General features: G+C 41.5%; 2 protein-coding genes across 4 annotated transcripts; one reads left to right on the forward strand and one right to left on the reverse strand.

Annotated features, from left to right (window-relative positions):
• Positions 1 to 1,679: 1,679 nt before the first annotated feature.
• leg1.1 (liver-enriched gene 1, tandem duplicate 1) lies at positions 1,680 to 6,037 on the reverse strand. 3 transcript variants are annotated; one of them, XM_076756495.1, is made up of 9 exons: positions 5,811 to 6,037; positions 4,017 to 4,382; positions 3,795 to 3,881; positions 3,544 to 3,617; positions 3,192 to 3,296; positions 2,741 to 2,859; positions 2,286 to 2,427; positions 2,087 to 2,183; positions 1,680 to 1,977 (listed from the first exon to the last, which is right to left on the reverse strand). In XM_076756495.1, exons 2-9 carry the CDS (start codon positions 4,312 to 4,314, stop codon positions 1,826 to 1,828), a joined length of 1,074 nt encoding a protein of 357 aa, XP_076612610.1. In that variant the 5' UTR covers positions 4,315 to 4,382; positions 5,811 to 6,037; the 3' UTR covers positions 1,680 to 1,825. The 3 variants fall into 3 exon arrangements, with proteins under 3 accessions (XP_076612610.1, XP_076612609.1, XP_076612611.1); XM_076756494.1 differs by having other exon boundaries at positions 4,017 to 4,330; positions 5,811 to 5,900; XM_076756496.1 differs by lacking the exon at positions 5,811 to 6,037 and adding an exon at positions 4,461 to 4,512 and having other exon boundaries at positions 4,017 to 4,330.
• Positions 6,038 to 7,833: 1,796 nt separating this feature from the next.
• Positions 7,834 to 16,289, forward strand: stx7l (syntaxin 7-like). Its single transcript, XM_076756874.1, has 10 exons — positions 7,834 to 7,891; positions 9,821 to 9,914; positions 10,070 to 10,139; positions 10,473 to 10,563; positions 12,066 to 12,203; positions 13,562 to 13,608; positions 13,688 to 13,778; positions 13,876 to 13,948; positions 14,611 to 14,693; positions 15,079 to 16,289. The coding sequence occupies exons 2-10, from the start codon at positions 9,830 to 9,832 to the stop codon at positions 15,172 to 15,174; spliced, it is 774 nt and encodes a 257-aa protein (XP_076612989.1). The 5' UTR covers positions 7,834 to 7,891; positions 9,821 to 9,829; the 3' UTR covers positions 15,175 to 16,289.
• The last annotated feature ends 2,261 nt before the right edge of the window (positions 16,290 to 18,550 follow it).

An 18,550-nucleotide genomic window follows, 5' to 3' on the forward strand; every position in this document is an offset into this window, starting at 1 on the left:
CCAATGTCTTTCCGTGTCGTACCGGCAAAACAATGAAGCAGGACCAGGAATGAACACAGGATTTAATGAGGAGCTGTTGTTACTTGGGTAGTTATGGATATTGAGAAAGTGGTGAAAGTATGAAAGTGAAGCATGGGGTCCACTCAGTCTTAGCTTCACCCCAACAGAACCTTCACATGCAGAATTCTGCAGATACATGTCACACATGCACAGAAACACCAAAAAAAAAAAAATGCACGTGGAAAGGAATTATGTAGATACTCACTGATCATTAATGTTCAAAACAGAGCACTCAAGCACCTGAAATCCAGCCTCCCTCCATCCTAAAGCCCCCCAAACCCAAGAGCTGAGCCCAGAAGAGTCCCCTGTGTCAGCTGGTGCTGAGGCTAACTTGCATGTCAGATTTCCCACTTCTCCTCACTCCACTTGTTTCACATTTTGCCTGTAAAATAAGTTCACAGAAATACTCTTTCAAGTGTTTCTGCTCACCTTTATGAAACCATTACCAGAAAACCGTCATTCCTTATACATAAATTGAAAGTAGCCATTGAGTAAATATATGGCTCTGGCCCAGATGGCTGCGTCTGATATGAATCCATTCTAATGTAAGTCTTAGATGAGCCATTATTTTCCTTTCATGGTCCCATAGGGCTGCCTTCCTGTTACTCTCTCTATGGATGCTCTCTCTAGCAACTACAACAGGGAAACAGAATAAACCTTACAAACAGTGAGAAGCAATGTGAGTTTCTTTTCCAGTATTCACGTTGTACCTGCAACACCTTCAGCACTTTTCAAAGAATACATTTCATTCATCCTTTTATATGTATTACTTCAAATGTTCATCCGATTACTGGACATGTTACATTCTTTGTGCTTAAACGTCTCATGACTGGAAAGTACTTACATCAAATTACCACTAGGGTGCACTGTTGAACTGGAGTAAAGCTCAGGCTGACAGGATTTCATGTGAATCATATGGTGCTACAGTACATGAGGATATGTTAGTTGAGTGACTGTCTTCACAATAAATCTGATAAACCTTTAAACCCATCTGATGGAATGATGGAAGTATTCAGATCTTTTACTTAAGTAAAAATAGCAGTGCTGCAGTGTAAAAATACTCTCGAAATACTTTCAAAGTCCTACTCAAGCACAAATATAACAGGATTATCTGTTAAATGCACTTCAGCATCAAAGGTGGAAGTATTACGTAATATGCAGAATGGACCCTATCTGAATATTCTTATGTAGATCATATGATTGGATCCTCATAGCTGATGCATAAATGTACAAGAAATATTTAAAATACTTTATATACTGTTGAGTAGTTTATAACATTGCATCAAATTTTAGAAACAAATCACTTATTTTGTAGCTAACTGATAAAAACAGCTGTCAGATAAATTAAAAAGTACATTTTACCTCAGAAATGTGGTGGAAATCCTCAAATAGAATAAAAGTAGCTAAAAAGTGAGTAAATATATTCAGTTACACTCCCCTACTGCCACCTGTCCTACACACTGTGACACCCAGCAGTTGTCCTGAGATAAAATCTATAAGAACCTCCTGGTTGATGGCAGCTATAAGATTTAAGATGTTCAGTGCAAACAAACCTCTGTGATAAATATTACTGATTAAAGCTCAGCATCTTTAAGAAAAGGATAATAAAGACAGTAAAATGAGGGTTTGTTGACAGTTTATTGGGAGACACATATTCACAAGAGAGTGAAACTGTGGAGAAGCGAAATGGCTTCTTGTGTTTCAAGTGTCTTCTCTCAGTGGATCCTCCCTGTGAGTAATACAAAAGTAATCCTGTGTGAGTTGCTCAGCAGCTCGTCGTCATTCCAGTCACAATGGACATGAAAGAGCTTGTGGCGAAGCTGGGATTGAGCAGAAGCTGCTCCAGCATCTCTCTGCCTTTCTCTCTCGTGGTCACTGAACACATGGCTTGTTTCCACAGACGCACCAACGTCCCACCTGGTGGATGACATGGTCATGATCATCAATAAAAGCTCGTCCATTCAGTGAAAACGTTATATTATGATTCTTGTGTGTGTGTGTGTGTGTGTGTGTGTGTGTGCCCTACGCAGCAGAGTGTCAATGTTGGTCATCCAGGAGAAGATACTCAGTGTGTGGTTCTCCTCCTGACTCATATCGGAAATGTTAGGCGCGTTGTCGTCCGCCTGGATGTACAGGTGCGACAGTCAGAACAACCATGAGACATTTACACAGGCTGTGAAACTAGAAAATGAAATGAGTGGACTGATGGAGCTGTGGGTACGTGCCTGTAAAATTCGGCCAGGCAGGGGAGTCATGAACATGGCAGATTTTTCCAGGTTGGAATGGAAATGTGATGCTGAAACGTACTCTGCTGAGTTCAGCCAGCTGTTGGCAAATGACACCTCTTTGTCGGAGTAGTGGCTCTGCCTGAAGGAAGGGAGAAGCAGAGATGAGACACGCTAAAGGAATAGTTCAACATTCAACAGCTGCTCCATTGCCATTTGATTTATGAATGTGTACATTTATCCACTGTATAGCACCCTCATAAATTCTACACTTGATCAAAATAGAAATGTCCATACACACTACTTTGTGCTAACAATCCCACAATGCAGTGCTCTACATTTAGATGCAAAGATTACCGCTGGGCAGCCCACAGCGATGATGCAAAATGATGATGTGAGTGAGTTTTAGAGGTGCTGGTTGGCAGATTTCATAGATAGACAGATAGGTTGATTACTTGCTGTTGCATGCACCAGAGGCATAAGTTGAAGCCATTTGGGCGACCCAGTAGAGACCGAGGAGAGCGTCTTTCTTCTCATTTTCAGGGAGGGGAGACTCAGCTGCAGACTTCAGACCCTTAAATAGCACATAACAGAACATTACGGAGGTATTTCAGTGATTTGCTATGCACCTCCAAAATGTTGCAGTAGAGACAGATTAAAATAGAAACAGCAGAGGCTGAGACATCTTGACTTCCAGACTCTCCCTGCCTGACACTGTGTATGGCCCCATTTTCAAAACTCCAAACCCCGAGTTTGTGACAAGCACTTATTCAAAAGGGTTAATAGATGAAACATTGCCCAGCGGTTTATTGCTATATTAAAATCAGTAATGTGTATGTGGATTTGTTTGTGTGTGTGTGTGTGTGTGTGTGTGTGTGTGTGTGTGTGTGTGTGTTCTGCACGTACCTGAAAGAAGGCATCCCACTTAGACATGACATCAGGGTAGGTAGTTGCACAGTCAGCATATGTGGTGCAATAGTCTGCTACACCTTCAGGCACCTGCATCTGGACCTAATAATCATATCAATCATCATTACAGTCATCCTCATCAGCACCAAACCATAACAGTTAACAGGCTTCACATTTGTTAGTTTGTCAGCATGTTTGCGCTGTCACTGTGAGCATTTAGCATGTGGATGTTAGCGTTTATCCGAAAGCGCCACTGTGCCGGTAAGTGCAGCTTCACAGGCTGCGAGCATGTCTGTCTTGTCTTTCACCTGTCTCACTTTCAGGTTGAGATGTCCAACTACACAAGTACCTGAACGTCTGGTCCCATGAAGCCCTGTTGTGCGGCAGACAGGAAGGGCAGCACAGAGACGAAGTAGTTCTCACCTGGGGACGAAGTGGGTTTGATAGTGCTTTATTGTTCAGAGTTTTCTTTGTATTTGTGTGTGTGTGTGTGTGTGTGTGTGTGAGAGAGAGAGAGAGAGAGAGAGAGAGAGAGAGAGAGAGAGAGAGAGAGAGAGAGAGAGAGAGAGAGAGAGTGTGTGTGTGTGTGTGTTTACTTACAGGCCCACCAACTCTCAGTAGAAATGCACATAGTGTCTCCTGTTTGCAGACCACAGGTTGTGGTACCAGTTGGGTCAGCGAGACGACCTGCAGAATCAAAACATTGTACATAACGCCATCAGTCTGTGTCTCAGTTGTTTAGTAACTGCTGGCCTTATAATATTATAAGGTAACTGGATTCACGATAAACTTTTGCAAGAACACAAATGTAAAGCATCTTACCTGAAGTTAGCATCCATCCAAGCTGCAGTGGCATTCCCCACATTGGACTATCTGTGGCACCTGTCCCCATGGAGCCCATAAACGGGTCTGTAGCAGCTATCATCAGGCGGTAAAGGCTCATGCGATGAAGGAAGTTCCAGGGGTCGGGATTCAAGATGCCATTCTGTATCGGCAGGTCAGTCACTTGTGCGGCTGTTTGCGCCCACAGGATGGGTGCGCCATTTTCTAGAATGACTGCAGAGCTGCCGAGAGACACTGCACAAGCCAAGAGGAGGCCAAGGACGGTGGGACGCAGCATGACTGAAGAGCCGGGACTGCAGAGTGAGATGGAGTCAAGAGCGCCTGCACTGGACTGAGAGTCGTCACCTAAAAGCAAGGTTTATGTATGTCTCTGTTTACATTGATACCTTCTGACCCAACAAGCAAACACTGACACACACTCACCATGTGACCCTCCAGTGGACCCTCAATCACAGACAGATAAGATAATGTGTGCTGATAGAGCTCAACACTGGACAGATACACAGAAACAAACAGAACTTATATATATAAAACAGCAATCAATCGACTCAACTAGCAGAATTTCACCATGATTCAGTGGCTGACATTTAGTTTTCTGATAGAGGTGTGCAGATTTTCATGCTCCCACAGTTGATAGACCAAGATAAGGATCTGGCATCACGTTGAACCTGGAAACTCATGACAGGGCGAGTGCAGCCGGCTCACAATCACATTTGCCATGTGAATTTCAACATTGTATGCTCTAGTTAACACACAAATATTTGAACCGCGTGCGGGCGAGCTGGTGAGGCTTCAGTGACAGGTGACATGGTAGTGGTGAAAGTACAATAAGTACTGCACTTAACTACAACGTTGGCATAATTGTAATTTTGTGCTACTTTCGAACTCCTTCCACTCATTTCAGAGGAAATATTGTACTTTTTACTCGACTACATTCATTTAACACTTGTACTTTTACATAAAAAACATATGCTTATATGATATGATGCAGTACTACTAATCTACCCAGTAGTTTTTAAAGTATAGAAAATTGGCTCCACATTGAAGAGCAACAACATTAAAATGTTTCTGCATGTATTTGTTAGTGATAAAGACAGAATAATATAATATTCTCTGATATTACAACACTATTAAAGGGGTCAATCTGTATAATGAGTACTTTTAGTTATGATATATCAAGCACATTTTGCTTCGACTTTTTACTTGTAATGGAGTATTTTTAGACTATTTCTGGATCAGAGTCCTTCTTCCACCACTGCTTTTTGACATTAATTTTATCTAAGCAATCCCAACTGAAGGCACGCAGCAACTGCGATCTGGGCAAGCCTTTGGTAACCAAACTAACTCTGAACAGATGTGTGTGAAAGTTTAAATAACCAAGAACTGGAGTTTGCAACAGTAGCTGTGTGATTAACCTGTCAGAACCTCAATGTGCAAACATCTGCTGGGTCTACACAGAACAGCAGATAAAAACAGACCTATGCCATGCACACATATTACTTGCACAGGTTATTTTTTCAAACAACCTGTGAACTTGTGAGTCTACGGCTTGACTGTATGGTCGCTGTACTGGTCTCACCAGCGGTTACCCAGTCAGCTAAACACAGGATTCAATAAAGCCAGTTGAAGCCGGAACTTGTTTTGGATCCTTTACTGAACCACAGTGTGAAACTGCAACACAATGCATTACAGAATAAACATGTAAATTTCGGCCGTAACTCGTAAAATAATACATTCTCAGCATCAATATAGACCTCAAGAACACATACTTACAGACAATGCGTCTTAATAGGCATGTAAGATGACGGAGAAAGTTGTGGAAAACACTCAAAAAACGATCTGCCGAGTGCCCGTTTTTGTACTTCCGGTTTTCTGCCGTAACTTTCGGTTTGCAACTAAAACGATTTCACAGCAGAATCACTTTAGAAGAGCAGAAAACAACAAACAAACAACTCAAAACAATTTACTGTCCTTAACAGTCGCTGTGCTACATTGTGGTCAAATCTGAGTTGTGCTTTCCACTCATATCTTAAGATCGTTGATTTGAAAGAGAACTTATAACGAAGCAGATGCAGAAGTCTTTAGTCATTAGATATGATTACTAAGACCGGGAGAGTAATTCTGTTGTGAGCGAGTGATATTTGGAATGACTCAGTGATTGGAACTGCTGTACAAGCCTCCTGAGGAAGTAACTGAGGATTGTTCGTGCCCATTCTTTTTGAAAGAGCAGCACACTCATATTTTGTACTTTTAGATATATTTTTGTGTGTGAATAAGGTGTCTGTGTGTTGGCAAACCAGCTTATGGGTGTTGTGGGTGCAGGTTTGGCAAGTCTACTGCAGGTACCAAGTATGACCAAACTAATAATACCCAAATAATTGTTTTGCTATAATGCTACAACCAATCAATAATCATTTCTTCCTTATTACTTACTACTGTCACCAATGTATCACTATTCCATTATTAGCTTATCGTTGCTTAAAGCTTCAGCATTGTTTGAATATTTTCAACCATCTAAAATAATCCTGAAGCAGATTTTGGGAACTTCCCTGCTCATCTGATATCACCAGATGCACAACTTTTACAGCAGGTTTTCACACTGACATCCAAAGTTTTGCTGGAGGACAGAAACACTGTGAGACGGACATTAATTATAAATCAAGATGCCTAGAGGTCAGGCGCTTTCAACTTAGTGTTCACTAGAAGACATGAGCGCACTGCATTAATGTGAACTTTGTCTTTAATGAGGGAGAGTAATGAGGAGGACGTGTTTTCCCTGCACTAATAAGAGTGTGACTGCAGAACTGCAAACCCTGAGGAATTGTCTGTAATTAGAGATTTCACTGGACTGCTCGGGTTGCTGCAAAACTTGTCTTGTAGTGTCAACTGTCTGCATTTGATGTTGGGAAAACTTTAATCTTCTGTTGAGATTATTCTCACGCTGGGTCTTTTGAAGTTATTTTGTACTGACGTGTTAAACATGTCACCTCCCCACAATAAGATTTGGCATTATAAAACTACTGATGGCTCAGTCTGTATCTTAACAATGACACATCATGTGTTCAATATAAAAAACTGTCCTTGGGGAACCATGACCAGACAAATATGTCTGACTTTGACTGTCAAAGTCTGCACACATGCAGTAAAAGTGAAATTAACTCTCTTTGAGCTGCAGCAGATGCTTAAGGTAGAGGAACTCTTTAAATCCTGGCTCAGCTCTGCAGCACTGAGGGGAGACGCAAACGTTCATTCAACATCATTTTGTGTTATGCATCACAAAATGGTTGGAGTGATGCGTCACTTATGATCAAAATGTATGACCTTGCTTTTGTGCAACATGCAAATATTCCACATGATCTGTTTGGGAAAGTAGTTGTTTCTACTTTTTGTAGTTGTTCACTATCAATTTACCATCTTTAGTCATTATTAACTGTTGATTTATATATATATTTTTTACAACTTGTAAGCCTGCTGAAGTTGCTCTTGATGTACAGTAGAATTAAAATTAGCACAACCTTAAACATCTATACAAGTGAAATGCAAAGTACACATTAAAAGGCTAATATCCAGAAACTACAACACTGAAAGGGACCTTTTTTTCTGGAGAATTAGTGATTTTCACTTTTCATTCTTGAAGTCAAACTTTTACTTTTATCAAATCAACATATGAAACTAGACATATTTAACATATTTAATTAGATTTCTTGTTCTGATATTTCAGTTCATTTTTGTCTCATTCAGCTCTTCCTGTCACGTGGGTCAGCAGTGATTTGGCCTGCAGTGTCATATCATGTGACGGGGGAGTGGCACGCGGAGAGTCCGGAAGTACACCGCGGCTGCGAGTCACAAGAAAGGTAAAGTGGAAAGTTTTACACAACCAAACTGAACATTTAGGAAGGATTGACAACACAGACGAAATACCGTGATGAATACTATCTAATGATGCGGTTTCATGTTTAGGGACACGTAGATTAAAATGGTTTGTTCTCCGTCAGACGAGAGGGAAAACTCCTCAAATGGAGCTGCGTCTTGATTGTGACTTAATGACTTCTGCATGTTAGAGTCAACAGCGCAATAAAGTTCACATAAAATTATAAATAGTGGCTCATGAGTACGTGGTGATCATTTTGTGCAGTCCTCTGGAAAACTTGTTATTTCCGCATTTATCTCGCTGGCAGTAAAGGGACTAATACGCGTTAGCAAACCGACAAGGGAGGGTGGTTAATTAAAGTTTAATGACAGCAGAAAGCACGATTCTGTGTTTGATTTTAGTGAAATAAAAAGCATCAACATTACTCCCGCCCATGGCAATAACAGGGCTGGATGGCGTCGAGAGTGTCTTAGCAGATGTTATTTGCATGCCGGCGATGGTTTCAGTCCTCTGGAGGAACAGTTCAGGAAGTCTGCTTGACTACGCTGCAGCACAGTCCGGACCCAACCCTGCTGGGCTCTGTTTACAGCAAATAACAGCCAGTGATGCACTAGGAAATGCATTACAAATGACATGTTAAATGAACTTTTAAGCAGACTGACAACGTATATGTGTTGGTGACTTAAGGTGTACAAGGGGCTGTTTTAATGGTTTGGGCCTGTGGTTTCCCTAAGTCTGTCCGACGAGCTCAAATATCCCTTCACTGACCGCAATATCATGTTCTAGATGTGATCATGTCAAGTTCATTTAAAGGGGATGTTACCATATAATTAGGGTTAGTGTTAGGTAAATATTATTACAATGAGTTTTCATGCAATTGATTCTTCAGGGTTTAATTTAGTCAAGTTTCTGTTCGCATTTAACGAACCTAATGTTACCACCTGGAGTATCAGAAAATGGACCTTTCAGCCATTTTTTACTTGTAGCTGATTATTCCAACAGTTTATCCATCGTAATTAGTCAACTAGACTTCGTGTTTTCATTACGTTTAGCTAGCTAAATAATTATTTGTAGCATCTTAAGTCAGTTTAGCTTTATTGTTTATCCATTGTTTTTAGCTAATTATGCTAATCTGCTAATTCTTCAAACGGTTTATCCCTCATATTTTAACGTTAGCTAAGCTAACTTAATTATTTCAAGTTTCTCCCTTAAGATTAGCCAACTATAACAGCTTATTCATGAAATTTTGCTAATTATTTCACCTGTTTATCCATTGCTTTTAGCCAACTGCAACAGTTTATTCATTACATTTAGCTAGCTTACTAATTATTTGTAGCATCTTTAGTCAGTTTAGCTCAGCTGTTCAGCCATTATTTTTAGCTAATTGTTTCAACAGTTTATCCATTAGGTTTTACAGTTGCTAAGATAACTTAATTATTTAAATTTGCCCCTTACAATTAGCCCACTGTAACAGTTTATCCATTATTTTTAGGGATTTTTTTTCAATCGTTTTTGAATTCGTTGTAAACAGTTTATTCATTGTGTTTAGCTAACTGCTATTTCAACAGTTTACCTGTTATGTTTAGCTAATTATTTCAGCAGTTTGTCCATTACATTTAACCTAACTAATTATATCAACTATTGATAAATGACTTTTTATCTGTCTGTTTAAACCATTATCCATTACCTTTAGCTAACTCAGTTAAAACAACAGACATTTTTGGTGTTCTTTAGATGTCCATAGTGAAACCTGAACATGTCATGTTTCCCAACTTTATTGCCTCAATAATGGCTTAAATACTTGCAAAGCAAAGGCACTTAAATTGCAGGCGATCCTCGCAGTAAGGATGGTAATGTCTTCTCTGTCCGAGTCACGATTTAATGAAGACTGTGTTGTTGTGTGTCCTCACAGCTCTGCATCATGGCCTACCATGCTGGGATTCAAGAGGAGCCCAGTGCTTTGGTTAACAACATCAGCTCCAACATCCAGAAGCTGACGCTGCTGAGTAATACACACACCACACACACATGCACTCAGAAGTCCACCTCATCAGCAGTAACACTCACTTTACACCCACTTGAATGTGAATATGTGTATGAACCGTGGCAAACACGTGGAGATGCTTCAGTCCAGATAAACTATGCCTTTCCTCCTCACCAGCCTCTGAGCTGCAGAGGGCAGTGTCTCTGCTGGGAACAGAGCAGGACAGCAGCCAGTTACGACAGACGCTGTGAGTGATGGGGCTTTGGTCGGGTTTGCATAGCTGCTATTATGGTGAACATCATAGTAGAAACACAGGTGGAGTAATGGTTAGACTGTTGAACTATGCCTGTCTGAGAGCTGTTCCAGACAACTTTGATTAGTCATGAAAAATGATACTGGGCTGATACTGATACTGCATTTTGTATGTGATACAGCCAAATGCTGCAATTTGCAACTCAACACACTTTTTTATATAACCTGGCTCTCTACCACTGCTCCCCTCAGCAGTCTGTTTTCTTAATGTCTGGCCAGTATTTCTCTACTTTCACAAAATATGAAAATATTTGTCTTTGGTCACCAGGCAACAGAAACAGCAGCAAGGCAACCAGCTAGCTAAGGAGACTGACAGACTGATGAAGGCATTCAGTGCACTTCCTGTCAGCCCCGATCAGGTACACACCTTTTCATTTCTTCCCTCCTCGTTGCAACCCTGATTCCAAAAGTTGGGACGCTGTGTTTAATGTTCAAACCTGCAACGTGTTTCAAAAAAGTGGGGACAGGGTCATGTTTACCACTGTGTTACATCACCTTTTCTCTCAGCAGCAGAAGTGTTTGAGAACTGACGACACTAATTGTTGAAGTTTTAAAGTGAAATTCTTTCCCATTCTTGCTTGATATACGACTTCAGTCGCTCAACTCTTCGGGGTCTCCACTGTCGTATTTTGCTCTTCATAATGCACCACACATTTTCAGTGGGAGACACGTCTGGACGTTTAGTACGTGCAGAAAATGACTTGGTATTGTCTCATTGGAATAAGCAGGGATGTCCCTGACATGGATGGATGGCAGTACTTGTTGTCCTGTTCCTCTTTAGTACAGAGGATGCTACTTCCATATTTTCCAAAAACAACCTGAAATGTGGAGTCATCAGACCACAGCACACTTTTCCACTTTGTGTCAGAACATCTTAGATGAGTTGGCAGCGTTTGTTTCAGGATCTTGTGCTTATATGACTTTCACTTTGCGTGGTAGAGTCTTAACTTTCGTTTTGTAACTTCTGCATTTAGAGATGCAGTGACAAACTACTTTTTGACAAGTTTTTCAAAGTGTTCCTGAGCCCATGTAGTGATATCCTTTACATGATCTTGTCAGGATTTAATGCAGTGCCGCCTGAGGGATGTTGGTTTTTGGCCTTGCCCCTTTTGTTAAGAGTCTTCGTCAGATTCTCTGAATCTTTTGATGATATTATGGATTTCAGAGGGTGAAATCCCTATATCCTGACCCTTCACTAAACATCCAGTCATAGCTTAGTTACTATAACTAGGTACCAGCAAGCCTGTCAGGCTTTGCATTTCTCTTAATGGCACGGTGGCACAGTGGCAACACTGTCGCCTCACAGCAAGAAGGTCCCGGGTTCGAATCTCGCTGCGGGCACTGGGTGTGTCCTCCACCATGCTTCGGTGCCTGCTGCTCGAGGAGGGCCTTTCTGTGTGGAGTTTGCATGTTCTCCCCGTGTTCACCTGGGGTATCCTCCGTAAAACATACCCCCACTAAAAACATGCAAGAAGATCACCACCTGACCAATGGTGACATAACGCAATTGGGTCCCCGGGCGCCGCTTGGATGGCAGCCCACCGCTCCTGGTCTGCCGTGGAGGAAGGACGACCAGGATGGGAGAAATGCGGAGGACGAATTTCACCTTCGTGTGCAGTGTCCAGTGCATGTTGTGTGATAATAAAGGGGAATGTCTCCCCCTGATTCTTAATGTTGATGCAGTGTGCATGAGGTTGAGTCTCAAAAACCTAAGAAACAAGAGTAAATGTGTAAGGAATGGGTTAAGCGTTAAGCGTCCAGACTTTTTGGGAATCAGGCTTGTAATATCGCTCTGGTTTCATACCACACTTTGAAGTTTTGTGGGCTTTCTGTTAACATTTTCATTGTGTGTGTGTTTTAGCGGCAGAGAAAGATACAGCGAGAGCGTCTGTTGAATGATTTCTCCGCTGCTCTGAACAGCTTCCAAAAGATCCAGCGGCAGGCAGCTGACAAAGAGAGAGAGTTTGTGGCCAGAGTGAGAGCCAGCTCCAGGGTGTCGGTGAGTAACCTGCAGTGTCTGCTAGGTCACAAGGTCAGGGTGCAGACCAGTGAAATAGAAAGTCATTAAATAATACATTAGTGGGTGACCAATAACCTGCATATCGGTGAAAAATCACATTTTAGTCTCACATTTTTTAAACTTTGCTTTAAGCTTAGTCAATCAAAAGTGGCTCTAACATAAAAGAAGTAGATTTAAGTAAAAAGTAGTCGAAAGCAACGTTCAGCAAAGCAGAATATTTAGGACATTCCACCAAAACTGATGACCGCTAAGTTTGGAAAAACAGTAAGGGGAGCAGAGCCCTCAGGGTGAGATCAAACAAACATCACAACAACCATGAAAGCATGTAAACATCCTAAATAAAGCTTAAATTTAAGGTTTTATGCATTTCAATATCATCAATAGCTGGATAAGTGGGGGCAGACATATCAAAGAGGGTGGATTGTGTGTGCTTCCAATATTTTGACCTTCAAGATTTCCATCAGACACACTTCCATGCAAACAAAGAAGACAATATATTCACTCATTAAATAACAGCTCCACTTACAAACAGGATGTCACATGATACAAAAGTACATGAACACATGGTCCCCCCGATCCTCTCATTAACAACCCAGAAACCGTGAAGCAGGCATATTTAGATTTTAGCAAATATGTAAGAAAGAGAAAGAGCCAACACTGTCACCAAGGCTAGCTGACTCACATCTGTGAGGTGATGCAGAGGTAAGCAACATCCCCCACAGCAGCCAACCAACTCCATATCTTATCCAGAGCTTATCTTGCTTTATTACAGATGCATCAGCAAAAAGAAACCATGTATAGGCTGCATTTGCAAACATATCTGACCCATATTATAGTTACTGATTACTTGTTGGTTGCTCTACTTAAGTTGTGTATTCATATTTATCTGAACTGAGAGTTTACAGGAGATGTAGCTCTCACGTTACGGTGCCACAGACAGCGCCTTTAATTGTGACTGTTTTAGACACAGATTCCCTCAGGAGAGCATAGCGGCTTGGCAACGCTGTCCCCGCACCGCTTATCTCCCCGCACAGAGAAGTATCTGTATCTGCTGCGTTCATGCTGATAAGAAGGGACGGTTCCTTAACTGCTTTAAATGGTTGGTAACGTAACAAACATATCTTGGTTGGGGAACTGAAAGCCGCAGGTTTTATTTGCTCTATGTCACTGCTTTTTGGCACTGAGCTGTGCTGCTGATTCTATTTATATTTAATGATGTGTTACAGTCTTGCTGAATCATTGCTTCACCTGTAGTCATAGTCAAGAACTCTACAGTATATTTTAAGTAGCACACAAGCACAGTATGTTTATCTAAATCTCTTAATTTCCTTTAACAGGGAGGACAGCCTGAAGACAGCTTTGCAAATGTGTCTCCTTTCCCTAAGTAGGTCCACTTCTTCTTCCTATTATCATTTATGTTTTTACCACTACTATTATTATTTCATCTACATTTGTTCCCGCAGTGATTCGCAGGTGCAGGCTCAGACTGAGGCCATAACTGAAGAAGACCTGAGGCTGATCCAGGAGAGGGAGTCGGCCATCAGGCAGTTGGAGGTAGAATCAAATATCTGTGTTTTTGTGTTCACCCTGAAGTGTTGGCCATGAGCGCCCCTTTCACACGATGCATCTCTCCTTGTGTTGCTTGACTCAGTCTGACATCACAGACATCAATGACATCTTCAAGGACCTGGGGATGATGGTCCACGAGCAGGGAGACATGATAGGTGAGTGTTTCGATTACCACATGGCTACACAAGTCTGCATATTAATGAAGAAAACCGCAGTAATTCCTGAATGAGTCACAGTGAAACAGCATTTTTAGTTTGATAAAATTTTCTTTTGAATCAGAATATTTAAGGGCAGCGTTACTCACATGCTTATATTGAATAGGTCAAAGTTTGGGGAAGTAATCCATTGCTCTTTCTTACCAGGAGTTAGATGAGAAGTTTGATAGCACTCTATTGTCTGTACAGTAAATATGAAGCTACAGCCAGCAGCTAGTTAGCTTAGTTTAGCGCTCAGATTGGAAACACACTAGCTTGGCTCTGTCCGAAAAACAAAGAAGATGCAACGTATGAATTTGGAGGTGCTGGGAGTCAGATGTTACTACCTTTGTACAGAGCCAGGGGAGATGTTTACCTGTTTCCAGCGTTTACGCTACGATAAGATAAGCTAACCTGGCTGTGCTTTACGTTGAACTGACAGATCCAAGAGTGGTATTGATTTTCTCAGGATAATTAATAAGTAAACAGATGTGAAGATGGTGTCCTCTGTGCTGTCCTTACCCTTAACCTGAGTGCGGGTTTGTTGATTTGTGTCACATGTGCTCTGCCCATCTTCGCCCCTGCTGCGTGGTCACTGTTTGTGCTTTCTGTGGGTCCTGCAGACAGTATAGAAGCCAACGTGGAGAATGCTGATGTGAATGTCACGAGAGCCACACAGCAGCTGTCACGTGCTGCAGACTACCAGGTAAAACTCGATGGGACGGAGGAGAAAGAGAAGAGAGGCATTCAGTGTATATCTTAGACAAGTTAGCTTGTAACAAGTCGACCAGTGAAGAAATCTAAGCAAGACCGGCTGCTCGAGGGGTCTCTGAAGCGGCAGTGTGTGCGCACAGATGACTCCTCCACCTCCTGCACAAGGACCTTTCTTGTGTAACAAAGGTCTTAGTCAGTTCGTTTTGGTACGTCAGACGTAGAGAAAGAGGCGTAAGGCTGAAAATAAAAGAAAAAGCTTAGTCACAAGGTGATCTGAGCTGTGAGTCACGTCAACCAGTGAATAAATCTGTTAAAATTCAGATGATATCTTCTACTTGTTTCTTACACACAAACTCTCTGTGCTTCTCCCACCTCAGCGGAGCCACCGGAAGAAGATATGCATCCTGGTGATAGTGCTGGCTGTAGCTGCTGTTGTTATTGGACTCATCATCTGGGGCGCTGTCAAATCATGAGGGCTTCTTCCTCCTCTCCTCCACCTCTCCTGTTTAGTCATCAGCCTGGACAAAGGATGCAGTGTGTGTCAGGCCTCATGGACAGGACCGAACACTCCTCCACTGTGAAAACCAAACTAGCGCTGGTAGCTGTGTTGTTAAAATCAGCTTTAATTGAACTATTAGTGTCTGAATTAGGCATGAGTGTCAGAGGAAACACAGGTGGAGCGTCGCTGTGTTCAGTGGCAGCCATGTTGGCTCCACCGTCTCTGAATGTTAAATGAAATCACAGTACAATCCTTCCAGCAGGCAAGCAGGGATTAACCTTCAAAATGTCTTACTGCTGCCGCTGCTTTCTTTTATCAGGTTAGATATGAAAAGCCCACACGCTAAACCTTTCACTGCAGGTAATCTACGAATCAAGTGCACTGTGTAAATTTGGACAGAAACAAAAGTCAGGTCCATGGTACAATGTTGCCAGACTGCATTCAGCTCAATGCAATGCAGTTACAGCATCCTCTTTTTTTTATCTTTTATCTCCTGTGTTTTTAGTTTTAATTACTTCAAATTAATAGTTAATTTCTATTAAAACTTTCTGTTGTTGTATTTTAGTGATCAATCAAGACATACTGTACATAGTCATCCTAAGGTTTGTGGTTAGGATGGTATTTTGCACTCCACTATCAGTCAATCATTCCAAGCAATAAGGAGAAGGTTTTGTTGCTACTGTACGTAAATGGTGTGTTTACCTTGGCGAGACAAATTGTTTTAAATCTGACTGCTTAGACAGATTGCATGGACATCACAAATCTAAGAACCTGTCTCACCAGAGAGGGTGAAGGCGAATGCCAGGTAATAGCTGGACTTGTGTGTTGTTGTTTGTTTTAATCATCAGTACTTACGCTTCATGTGAAGGCCCTGCTCACCACACAGGCTGAGGTGACATGTTGAAGGTGGCCTCACAACCCTGCAGTCTTAATATTCTTAATATGAAGAAACCAATCTTGTGGTAATCCAAAGTAAAGTGAGTCAAAGTAAACACTAAAAGCTATTTGACCCAAAATGATGATCACTTGTCTATTTTTAATGTTGAGATTAAGCTGTCTGCAGTGTGCCGAATAAATTACTTGAATGTTCTGAACCTGAAATGTGACGAGTGATTTGTGGGAGAAGTTTGCCTTCAGGCTTTTCTGGGGGTTAAGTTTAGTAAAGTTTAGTTCATAAAGGCTTTTTCTCGATGATGTAATTATTATTTCAAATTTCTAGTTAAAGTTTTTCCAACATTCAAGTCTGGTTATTTGAACATGACTACATCATTCTGCAGTAAAAATACAGTATGTTAGATTTGTTTTTGTAAAGACAATCCCACGCACTGCTTCTTTGAGTTAAACCTATTTTACAGTTTTCCTCTAATCCTAATATAGCCTCTGTAGAAACAGATTGTTTATTTACCCTTGATCAAGACAACTCAGCTATATCCGTACAATTCCGTGTCCACCAGGAAAAGTCATCTGAGCACAACAGCATGTGTGCTCAGATGACTTTTCCTGGAAAAATAGTGACATACAAACAGGGATAAAACGGTTCACTGGGTGAACTTTGTTGCATAACAGAGAATCTGAGCTCCATGTGATGATACTTTGCGTGATGTTGACAACAGCTGCATTTAAGACAGTAATCAGTTGTATCTGCCTGTGTTGCAAGAGCTTGTTCCTGTTTCCTGAGAGCATTTATGCAGCGTTTTCTACACATAAGGACAGCCTGTGTTCTCAAGGCTAAGAGTGAACCTTAGCTAAAGCTAACTGCAGCCAAGTGAAGGCCTCAGTAATTGTTGGAGCTGAGGTGAACATGGCAAAGTTTCAACAAATGAAAGAGGACCAACAACAGATCACTGTGGTACTCCTTTTGCTAAAAAAGAAAAAAAAAAAATCTGAAAAGAGTTTAAACCAAAGTACACGTCATCTCCTTGTTTACAGCTTAGAGTGAAGAAAGTAAGTCTTATGCAGCCGTGAGAGGATGAGATCAAGGAGCAGACAGGAGTTAGCTTGTGTGTGTCAGAACAGACGGTGTTGGAGTTGGATTTGGATGTGGAAGTAACGGCCTGCCGTGACGCAGAAGGCCAAAGTTTCCTTGGCAGAGTGGGAGATGAGGAGGATTTGGGCACAGTGTTGTAAATGCATCACTTGGGCAGAGAACAGGTTGAACTGGGCGTCAGTGGGACAGGGAGTATTTTGGGCTGGTTACGCACACAGAAAGTAGCAGGTTGCTGCAAAGAGCTGAGCAGGATTTTCCCTCCAAACACAAATGTCACAGCTGAGGAGGATGAGGAAAGTTTGAGTTTGAGTGGGAGTGGGGGGTGTTTGGTTGAGGTGGACAGGCACACGGGACCTTGCTATTAGTTTTTCTTTCCATTAGGAAGCTAAAAGTAGCTCCTCTAAATATGTAATTCATTTGTTTATTTTTATTTATTAGTCATCATTTTTTTGTGGAGAACTCTCAATACTCTTCTGATCACATCATTTGCTTCCTTAATCTGTCTTTGCATCTTTGCATCAGATCACAGTAAATAATTATTAGTGCTGCCAGCAGGGGGCAGTGCTGGACTTCTTACCATCGCCGTCACAGTGTAGGTCCATAACTTACCAATATGTAACGTTAATGTCTAGTATTTGCATTACTGTAGGGACAGTAACACAATAGCCTCACAGTACACTGTCAATGCTCACTATTATGAACTGTACACACATGCAAGGAGTAAACTTGTTTTTAGAATAAAACATCTTGTGTCATACAGTAATATAATAAAACCAAGCTCTATTAAACTTGGTTAGACCTTTATGAGAGTCAGTCGGGGGCTTTGATCTCTCTCGAGTGAGATTTTTCTGGTCGGATCCATGTTAATGAGCTTAGATCAAAGTCCAGACTGTCCTTCAAAGTGGCTGCTTAGATTCAAGCCTCATCACAGAGAAGTGTCCTCGGGCGAGACAATGAATCCCTGCTCTGCTCTGGGGTGCAGATCAGCTAATAATAATTAACACAAACAGCAGTAATAGTAGCTCTAATGTAGAGTAGTGCATAGTTGTATGTTTGGTTTTTATGTTTGTTTGTTTTTTTTCAGCTGAAATTGTGTGAGCATTAGCCTTGTTCTTGTCATAACTGAATCCTATTTTTAACTCTCCCCTCCTCTCCATCACCCCACTCTCATTTCTCCTGTCCTTTCCTCTCCATTACAGCCCATCGACAGTGCTGTACCTATGCAGATGCCCCGAAGCTAAAGCAGGACGCCGGCTCTCTTTCAGGAAAATCATGTTAATAGAAACTCTATTTACCTTCGGGTCATGATTCAACATGTGTCTGGGACATAATGTCTACGCACATTATCCTGAGTACTGTCATG

This window comes from Chaetodon auriga, chromosome 18 (assembly GCF_051107435.1).
Source record: "Chaetodon auriga isolate fChaAug3 chromosome 18, fChaAug3.hap1, whole genome shotgun sequence".
In the NCBI taxonomy this organism is placed as follows: domain Eukaryota; kingdom Metazoa; phylum Chordata; class Actinopteri; order Chaetodontiformes; family Chaetodontidae; genus Chaetodon; species Chaetodon auriga.

Excerpts from the sequence above, each read along its gene's own strand:
- leg1.1 (XM_076756494.1), bottom strand. The coding sequence starts at position 5,833 with ATGCCTATTAAGACGCATTGTCT. Across the intron at positions 3,882-4,016 it reads TGGATGGATGCTAACTTCAG|GTCGTCTCGCTGACCCAACT; the intron begins GTAAGATGCTTT and ends TTGATTCTGCAG. Across the intron at positions 1,978-2,086 it reads CAACATTGACACTCTGCTGC|GTGGGACGTTGGTGCGTCTG; the intron begins GTAGGGCACACA and ends GTCATCCACCAG.
- stx7l (XM_076756874.1), top strand. The coding sequence starts at position 9,830 with ATGGCCTACCATGCTGGGATTCAAGAGGAGCCCAGTGCTTTGGTTAAC. Across the intron at positions 9,915-10,069 it reads CCAGAAGCTGACGCTGCTGA|CCTCTGAGCTGCAGAGGGCA; the intron begins GTAATACACACA and ends CCTCCTCACCAG. Across the intron at positions 13,779-13,875 it reads CGGCCATCAGGCAGTTGGAG|TCTGACATCACAGACATCAA; the intron begins GTAGAATCAAAT and ends TGCTTGACTCAG.